The sequence below is a fragment of the Arachis duranensis genome, chromosome 2 (assembly GCF_000817695.3).
Source record: "Arachis duranensis cultivar V14167 chromosome 2, aradu.V14167.gnm2.J7QH, whole genome shotgun sequence".
NCBI lineage: Eukaryota > Viridiplantae > Streptophyta > Magnoliopsida > Fabales > Fabaceae > Arachis > Arachis duranensis.
Genome location: NC_029773.3, coordinates 64,700,692 through 64,710,582, shown reverse-complemented (window position 1 = coordinate 64,710,582; position 9,891 = coordinate 64,700,692). Strand labels below are relative to the sequence as shown.

The following is a 9,891-nucleotide window of genomic DNA, read 5'->3' as shown; positions in this document are numbered from 1 at the left end:
AATTAATATATGTGGTTGGCTTATGATCTGTTGATGTCTGTTGCTCAAATATGTGATTGTTAGCTGTTGAAAATTTAGCTAGTTGCTGTTAGATTTATTGTTGTCTTTCGACCATAATGAGAAATAAGGCACTAAGATATTGATGTTGAATAACTTGCTAAAATCTGATTTATATAATAGTATACAATTGAGTTATGATGGTTGGATTTTGATTTCGAATAAAATTATAACTAAATAAGTAATCTGAATGGAGGTTTCGAGTAAAAAGGAACAGATGCTTGGCTTTTGAGAAAGATTTAATGAATAAAGTTATTTATTTATAAATATATAAATTTTATTGAAATGAATTGAGTTTGATTTTTGAAGAAAAATACTGTGTTACAATAAAGGGATTAAAGCAGAAGACGATTTTGGAAAAAATATTATTTTAATTGAGTGAAAATGATTTTATTTTGAAAACGGAAGAATTATGCCCAATTTACTTATTTTTAATGAAATTTTAGGTTTTTAGAAGTTTATAAAATATTTTGAATAATTTATAAAGTAACTAGTGAAGATTGGGTCTCTTTTATAAAAGTTCAGAGTTATTTAGAGTAATTTTAAAATACGTTAATTTAATTAATATAACTTTTAGAATATGCCATTTTTCAAAGTTTAATCATACTTATGTATTTCATTTCTGTGGGCGTATTTATGCATATTTTTAAAAGTATTTATAGAATTTAAAAATAACTCTGAGATATTTGAAAAAGTAATTCTAAAGATAAATCTCATGACCCGCTCTGTTTCAGTTTATTATTTTGGAGAAATTGTTGTATTATGGATAAGAATTATTATATCTTGAATGGTATTTGATTATGTGATGAGATGATTGAAGTTTAGAAAAGCAACACCAAAACTCTTCTTGTCATTGATTTATCCGGCGGATTGTCGTACGGACGCTATAGCCTGAGAGCATGTGGGTACTATAACCCAAGAGTGTGCTAGGCACTATACCCCGAAGCAATGGCAATGAGAGAAACGTCTATAAGGATGTAATGGAGGGCGCGGGTCGAAAATTGACGGATGAGCTCATTACCTACACTAGGGCTAGACATGTATTATACTTGTTTGCATATATTTTTGTGCGTTCTTGTGGCTGTATGTTATGTGCTGTTTGCACATGATTGTTGTTTGCTCTATGTTCCTTTGTTGTGGTCTGATTGATCTGGGACACGTGGCTGATATATATAAAAGCTACTTAACTTGTTTCACCCCAACCCTACTAAGAACTCCCTAGTTTTTACCCCTATCTTCTAACCCCCTTCAGATGGAGATGTGTGTCATTTTCTATAAGCTCGAGCAGCCTTATGTGTACGAGAATAATGTCCTTCACAGCTTCTATGTAGTGGCCGTAGAGCCTCGAATCCGTAAGTACGTAGTTAGAGATCATCCTTTTTAACACTCGCTAGCTTCACCCTGTTTAATCCTGATGCACCGTATGCTTTTTCACTGTCGTGGTTACATCCCGATTCTATCCACCATCTTTTTGACTTCATGCATGGAGGTCCTGTTCCATCATAGTAGGATGGTCAGGTGGTGCCTGAGTCTGGCCTTATCATTGATGACTATATCCCTGAGTCTTCCCTAGTGGATTTGGATATGTCAATAGAGTCTCTTTCTATTCACTTCTCTGACCCTTTCACCATAGAGCCTATCGGAATTTCAGCCACAACTTTTGGTCAGCCTTCAGCAGTTACGCAAGTTTCTCTTAGTGGTTTAGCTTCCTCAGGCGATAGTAGTGATGGTAGTCTCCAGATTACATCAAAGGTCATCGTTATTTCTAACGAAAATGCTGTCGAGGAGATAGAGATTGCGGATCTGACTTCAGAGGACGACGAGGACATCGACTAGGTAGCGACATCAGCATCTTCTTTTGGCATCTCTCTGGTTTAGTATTATTTTTAGACTCTCACTTTTGTTTCTCGACAGAAAAGGTTAGAAGACTAGGCTAGTCTGGGCATCAAATTAGGGGCTTCCTATATGGGCCAGACCCCGGAGATGTTTTGAGTTGTATACACGTATATAACTGAGAAGGAGTAACTAACTTTTCATTTTTTGGGTACTATATATATTTATGTATCTATTTATCATTTTGGTTGCGATTTTATTTTCTTTAAGGAAGGTTTTTAATAAAAATTGAGTTCTGTGAATCCAATTACAGGCTTGATATTATTAATAACAATGTCAGTGTAACTTCAAGTTGGAAACACTTGATGTTTCGGTATGAACATTCTATACTGGAAATTGGGTCGTTACACTTCTTCTTTTACTCCCAAATGATTTCAAAATCCTATCAAAAACAAACCTCATGAGAAAAATCACAAAATGTGGCAACAACAGGTGCTGACAGCCATTCGAGGCCAAGATCTTAAAAATCATCTTTACAAAGATTCTATACTTCCAAGAGTTGCCAATGAAGCTTATCGTCTCTATGGAATAGAACCAAAATCATACAAACAATGGTGTCAAGAAGATTACAATATTTTTTCTTTTCTATTTGCCTCAATGAAACCAATCTTTGAAAACAAAATGGTGGGATGCACTTTTGTAATCAAATCGTGGATCGAATTAAAGAATACTCCATACAATCCACCAAATACAAGGTAAAATAACTAAAAGCTCATCTCAAAACAATCAAGAAACAAAGGATATCTGCATTTGATTTTATATTCAAGATCAAACAACTTCCTGGTTATCTTGCTGCTCTTGGATGTCCTTTAACCACTGATGGATATATTGAATCCCTTCTTGGTGGCCTTAATCCTGAATATCATAGTCTTTTTACAGCATTAAGAGCTAAGCCAGAAATATATTCTTTGTGTGAAATTGAGAATGTAATTCTTATTCATGATGATATGTTAGAATAACTTCGTGCACTATAAAATTTACTCTATCAAGCTCATTTTACCTAAAGTAAACTCCCAAACTCCTTTAACTTTGGAAGAGGTAACTTCAATTGAAAAGGTATGGGTGGAAGATTGGTAGAGCTTCAAGAAATTTCTTCGAAAACCAAAGACCACAATAGCAAGTATGTTGTACATTTGGATGTAACAACCTACCACATAGAACCTTACGCTCGAGTCATAAAGCAGAGGTGGCGAGGTATTACGACCTCTAAAAGAAAATATGTATATAGATATAGTTGAAGGAAATACGTATCTAGGAGTCTTGAAGAAAAGGAACTTAAGCAAAACTACAAAACAATAAACGCAAAGTACAAAGATCGAAACGAGAAGAAAGCTATATGTACATATAAAGGTCGGAATTCCAAAATATAGATAATCAAGCTCTTAACTCGACCTGCGAAGTAAAGGTTAGCCAGAATATATCAAATATATGGAGAGTCTATATACACAAATATATAACTAAAAAGAATAAGACATAGAATTCCCAAGGACTCCAACTTTGCCTGCAGAGGAACTTCAGAAACTCAGCGAGCTGTCTCTCAATCCTGCATCTAAAAAACAACAATATTGTATGGGATGAGAATTGGGGATTCTCAGTATGGTGAAAGTGCCCACATACATAATATATAAGATCCTGAAAAAGCCAGAGGCATTCCTAGAACTTTCACACTCAAATTTAAATCTTAAAGACGTAACTAAACCAGGATTCAAGTGAGTTATCTAAGGTACTCAGTCTCTAACTGAATCTAACCTAACACCTCACTTTCTCTGTCTATTCTAACCATCCGAAACACCATGGAACAACCCTCAGCGTCAAGTTGACTGGGAGTGAGCCGAGCTAGACCAAGCTCAAGCTCGGCTCATGAAAATTGAGCTTGCTTCATAGCTCAGCTCATTAACAATTGAGTCTATTTCTTAATCTCAAGCTTGGTTCATCGAAAGCCCACGAGCTGACTCGAGCTCACGAGCTGGTTTAAATAACAGGAACATAATCTATAATTCTATATCAATAAATTATAACTTATTTATATATTAAAAAATATTAATTTTATATATTGTGTATCTATTAATTATGAATTTTTTATTTATGTCCTACATCAAAATCATATAAAAAATAAATATAAAATTTTAAATAAGAATATTAATATATATATATAACATTAAAAATATAGATTAAATGCATATATATATAATCGAGTCAGCTCACAAACTAATGAGTTGAACTACTTATCCAAATTCAAGTTCGACTCATTTAATTTATAAGCTCAATTCTAAGCTTAAGCTCGTCTCATCAGTTCACGAGTTCAACTTATTCAGCTATTAACAAATCGAACTTGAGCTAACTCATGAGCTAACTTGACTCACTTCCAGTCCTGTTACCTACTATGATTTGTTATTTTAGTTGCATCATCCTTTTCCCCGTACAATTTCCTTTAAACTTTAGAGAAGTATTATCAAGAGTGTTAAGCAATCCTCTTTTGGTATTAAAAGATTGAAAATTTTATTAATACTTAAAAAAGCTTTATTTTTTGAGGTATCTTTACTTAGGATATCAAAAATTAATCCATCACTGATCGAAATTATATTTAAGAATTTATTATTGATCAATGGATTTTTAAATGAAGACAAATGAACTAATCACTTAACTAACCAAAGTCCATTAAAAAAAATTATATTAGTAAAGGAAAATATAACGATATATTACTCCTGTCATTTCTCTAAATTTTAACTCGATACCAAACAGTAAACAAACCGTGAAAGAGTTCTTCACCACACTTAGAGAAAGGCCCAGAAATCAATTGGCTGTATATTCTAAGTTTTTATAGGCTCTCTTAATGGTTCAGCCCAACAAAGTTTTGCATATGGCCCATTTTGTCTACGCCCTTATCCTTTTGGGTCCTTCTTAATGAGCACATCTTCCACAGTGAACTCATTTAATGTCTGTGAATACGAACAAAAACATATATAGAATCAAACTCTTGATTGTACCTGATGTAGTTGCATATATTGTAGCATATGTTGTTGTTGTTGTTGTTGTGGGTGGGGTTGTTACCCGGCCCATTCTCCTGCACAAAAAAAAATGTCTCTGATTGTTTTTACTTTTTAGAATAGACACTAATTGACTAATTGTGTGTCAAAAACATACAAAATTTTCCCTAACGGCCTAATCTATATAGGAAAAGAAATTGAAATCTCCAAAAGCATAGAAAAAATGTATAACCACCATTATACGATATCAGGAGATCATAATCTAAAATTATTTTATTTAATTTAACATTATAATTTTATGTATATAACTTTTATAATTATATATTTAATATTATTTAATTATTTTAACACTATTAAAAAATACAAAATAAGATAAGTAATAATGAATGCAAAAATAAGCTAACTTTAGATTGTTCTAAGCTATTTTTTGTTATTTCCCAAACTTTTTTATATATAATATTTTAATGATAATTGTTCACTCCTGTATTATTAGTTTTACATGATAAATCTAACTGTACACTAGTTTAAGTTAACGAAAGAAATAAATTTCATTCATATTTTATTTAAATAGCATCATTTGTAAAGTATAAACTATAATAAATAATTACGTAATTCTAAATACATTTAGTACTTGATAAGAAAATTATGTTTACCCTGTTCGAGGATATTTTTTACATATGACGTTTACTGCTGATTTGTAAATTGGCACATACCTCTTTTCTTTGAATATATTTTGAAATTCGTATTTTACCTTTTCCATTTTAAGATTATAATAAATTCGTGAGCTGCGAAGTATAGCAATAATATCTTATATTCTTATGTACATACTCATGAATGTATATTTTCAGAAAGCCAAAACCGAAAAAATCTTCCATTTTCCCAAAGAAAACAGACAACTAGCAAGAAGATTTCTAACAAAATTCCAAATCGTCACGCATAATTTCACTAGATAATTGGATCAAGAAATTTATTCTAATCGTGACAAATGAGAAAGGACAGCACATTAGATAATTTGGCTTATGGATTTTTCCTATAGTGGTAAATGGTTCCTGCCCCAAGAGAGAAAAGGGTTAAAACATTGTCCAAGAAAATTGTAATCATGGCCAACAGTGTGTTTTGTAAACACAAACAAATGATAGCAGCCAATATTCCAATAAGCATTCATTATCTAAAGCAATCTCGATTACTCGACTCCTATGTACCGCAAGCTATTCCGAACCAGATTAAATTATTTGATGACTACTAAAACATGATTTTACCTTCTAATGAACGAATATACAAACTAGTGTTTCATAGCGTGCGACCCAATAAGAAACCTTAATGGGGGGTTTAGAGGCTAGAGCTTAAAACTTAGTAGTTTCTAAGCATATCATTAATCAAATATAAGCAGATATTCAAGTGCATACATGAAAGGTTTTCTTTTCCATTACAGAATAATTTGTGAAAAGGAAAACATGAAGTGATAGTGAAGAATAACCCATGAATTAGTTTCTTTCAACTTCTAGTTCTAAAAGCAACCTCAATAAACATACATGATTGTGAAATATATGAAGATTTTTCTCCGAACAAAATGGGGGAAGGGGTGAAATAACAAATATAACACAGCCATAATACATGAATGCCTAAGCACATCGTATGCCCAACTCTAACCTTCTGAAGATCCCTCAATGAGAAACAAAAAGCTAAAATATTCAAAGCCCACATAAAATGGAACAGGTAAAATATCTGGCCCCCAAGATAAGTCCATGTGAACAGGTAAAAACAATCTGCAAGAAAAGAAACTCTTTTTATGCATTATATTTAGCTATGGCTAGCAAAACAAGAAATAAAAAAGACAGAGAAGTGCAACTCCATAATATACAGTATATCTGTTACCCTTGTTAGCCAATTAAGATGGTGCTTTGCAGTAGCAAAGTCATAGTTTCCTACTTACAATTATGACAGTCTGTAAGAAACATGTTTCAATTAACATCCACATGACTCCATTTCCCTGAATAGCATAAGATGATGATAAATCAAACTTATTCACCTAGTCTATCAAATATAGCACAACACCAACTACAAACTAGAGACAATCTAGGATGACCATGGAATTAATTAATTCTATTTCAGAGATGCAAAGCAAATCATACCAGAACCAGAGACACACAATAAATAACTTAGGAAATCGATGAAATATCAATGCTTGCTTTTTATCATGCAAAGACACAATATAATCTTCAAAATATAATAGAAAAAAAATACCTAAATCTGTCCCAAAAAAAAGTAGGAACGAACATTGTGTTATCTACTTGTCGGGCTGATCTGGATGCCCTCGTTTAGCTTTACGTCGAGCACTCTGAGTGTTTCCACTTCGAGCAGGCTTTTTGGCTTTTTTGCTGAAGCAGAGAAACGAATTAGTAACCACAACTTCCAATTCTTGTCATTTTTCTTAGTGTAAAACTTCTTTACATGTTCAACCACTCAGAATTAATAAACTTCAAACAAAGACAAATACAAATCCAAATATCAAGAGAACACACATATCAAGCGATTAACAAAAATTAAATCAGTATATGATCTTCAGGACATTCAAAACTGACCAGAAAGTGGCAGATAAAACTCTAGCCAGTAAAATAACAGGCAAGGCCAAAAGAGCAGAGGCCTGCAAGTTAACAGAGTTTTTGTCAAACCACAAAATCAAATAAGTCACTGTCATCGAAATTGGTCAGGACACAATCAGTTGATGCATACCGCAAACCATTCCAATTCTTTAGTAGCAAGAGGCTTAGTAAGCTCGTGCTTTTTCAGTGTCTCCTGGACAGTTGCTTGGACCTTGACAGCAGAAGAAAATAACACTCAGAAAAGCAATATACATGTTATCAAACTTATACAATGACTACTTTCAGTATTTCATTATTCTGCAATTTGCCCAAAAAAGGTGAATAGATCTCATTAATTGTGTAGCAATCAAAGCAATGTTGCTCTAGGCACGAAGACTAATATGGACAGTAGAGACTCAGGGAACTAAACTCCAAATTTTTACATATAGCATTGCAACAAACAAATAGGAGCTTGAGACAGTTTTCATCAAATCTGCTTACACTAACATTAATACGATGTCATGTTATGGTCTCTGAACTCAGAAAAGGTTATTATAGTGTAGTATTCAAGAAGGGGCATATTGTGACAGATGGTCACACCACAACCAGAATGAATAACCTAAATCTGCTGATGATGCAACTTGGCTTTCATTGTTATTATTTTTTAACAGGATGGCCTAAGCCTGATTGTAGAAGTGAGCAGCTATAACTACATGTATTGCTCTTTACACATGTGAAAAACAACAGAATCATCTATAACAGCAATACTCAACAGTTAAAATAAACAAATGTCATCAGATGCGAAAAGGCATGAAACCTGGCTATGATATGTAGTGGCAGAGTCCATGAACCTGCCATAAGCATGAACAACATGTTTTGTATAGGGCTTCAAAACCTCTTGTGCTTTATCAACATGAGGCTTCGCAGCAACAGCAACCTGATCAATGTATGGCTTGCTCAGCCTTTTAGCTTCCTGTCAACCAGTAAAGAGTATTTTCAGAAACAATACAACAGAGCAAACAAAACCAAAAATTAAGACCTACCTGATAATAAGGATCTACAAATTCTTTCGCCTTGCTTGCATGAGGAGCAATTGCATTCTTTGATGCCTCATAAATTTCAGTAGTTTTTGTAGTAAATAATTGCACATGAGGTTCGGCATTCGTTTTCACCACAGACCAGTGTTCCTTAACAGCCGGGATCCATTTCTTCATGTGAAAACCAAGACAAGTGAGAAATAATATAATTAAATTTGCTTGATTATTTACCAAAGTAACAACAAAAAACAAGGAAAGGCAATGGATCTCAAACTACCAGAGGAACAAAAACAAACAGATCAATATATTCATCTTTAGCCATAGGGCACAGCAGTTGAAGTTATACACCACTTAAAAGTGCTGCTGCACTTAATCCATACAATGACAAGTATCTCCAGGCAGTGCAGACTACTTACAGTTGTGATTGTTTCCACATGAGGTTCAGCCCATTTCCCGGCTTGTTCCTTTTTCTCTTTAGCCTAGAATGAACAGGGAAGATGTCAAAATGAAGCCAGTAGGATCTCTGTTTCTAGTGGCCAAAAAATTAAAAAGAAAAAAGCCAGTTGGGTAAACTAAATTATCATAAGAGGTACCAGACAAGAAAGTGTGATAAAACTAGAAAACAAAGTAGTACCTTTTGAGTAATCACCTCCCAAGTAGGTTTCCCATGTTTATCCCAATGAGTTTGAACCAATGACTAACAGAAAAACAAAATTCTCATTACTTCTAAAGAAGGCTGTATTATTTAAATCATAAAGCACACAATATGAACTCACCCTAGTTTGGACATAGTGTGCAGCAAGCCAAGGTGGAAGCCAAGCACTATGGACCTGATTCATCAGCATCAGTATGCATAAATAAACACATAACCAATATTATCTAAATTTCATAGCATATTGAAATACTTTATCAACTCTCATAGCACTACAGTTGTAGGCAGTTGATGCTTACATAACCATGTAAAATCTCATTCAACTAAGTACAATGTTTCAAACCAGTTTTTTTATTTAACTATTTTAAAATTTAGACCTGGAAATTCCTTATACTAGTGTCATGAAAATAGAGGGAAAAAGCCAAGAAAGAAAAAAAAAAGAAACAAGAACTGTGGTAGAAGAATTTCCACTTAATTGGATAGAAATCCTCTACCAATTATTCCTTTTTCACAAGTCATAAATCTCAATCTCCCAAAACAACTCTTGGTCTAGGCCCAAGTATATGATTTTCATTATCTGGTCATATTACAATCAATCAGTATATTTCGAGGTGTTATTATACTCCCTTTCAAACACTTCAAAAACGATCAAAACACTTACAGCTCTTGGATAGTGGATACCA

The 9,891-nt window shown here is 33.3% G+C and overlaps 1 protein-coding gene across 4 annotated transcripts; it reads right to left on the bottom strand.

Moving 5' to 3' along the window:
- Positions 1–6,397: 6,397 nt before the first annotated feature.
- Positions 6,398–9,487, bottom strand: LOC107474666 (uncharacterized). Of its 4 annotated transcripts, none has more exons than XR_002370739.2 (10): positions 9,333–9,487; positions 9,191–9,253; positions 8,973–9,035; positions 8,563–8,727; positions 8,337–8,492; positions 7,671–7,751; positions 7,520–7,581; positions 7,215–7,315; positions 6,871–6,927; positions 6,398–6,703 (listed from the first exon to the last, which is right to left on the bottom strand). XR_002370739.2 is itself a non-coding variant. In XM_021135480.2 (9 exons), the coding sequence occupies exons 1-8, from the start codon at positions 9,399–9,401 to the stop codon at positions 7,225–7,227; spliced, it is 750 nt and encodes a 249-aa protein (XP_020991139.1). In that variant the 5' UTR covers positions 9,402–9,486; the 3' UTR covers positions 6,398–6,703; positions 7,215–7,224. The 4 variants fall into 4 exon arrangements, 2 of the variants coding, with proteins under 2 accessions (XP_020991139.1, XP_015949784.1); XR_002370738.2 differs by having other exon boundaries at positions 7,182–7,315; positions 9,333–9,486; XM_021135480.2 differs by lacking the exon at positions 6,871–6,927 and having other exon boundaries at positions 9,333–9,486.
- Between the last annotated feature and the right edge of the window lie 404 nt (positions 9,488–9,891).

Excerpts from the sequence above, each read along its gene's own strand:
- LOC107474666 (XM_021135480.2), bottom strand. The coding sequence starts at position 9,401 with ATGCTGATGAATCAGGTCCATAGTGCTTGGCTTCCACCTTGGCTTGCT. Across the intron at positions 7,582-7,670 it reads AAGAATTGGAATGGTTTGCG|GCCTCTGCTCTTTTGGCCTT; the intron begins GTATGCATCAAC and ends GTTAACTTGCAG. Across the intron at positions 7,316-7,519 it reads GTTTTATCTGCCACTTTCTG|CAAAAAAGCCAAAAAGCCTG; the intron begins GTCAGTTTTGAA and ends TCTCTGCTTCAG.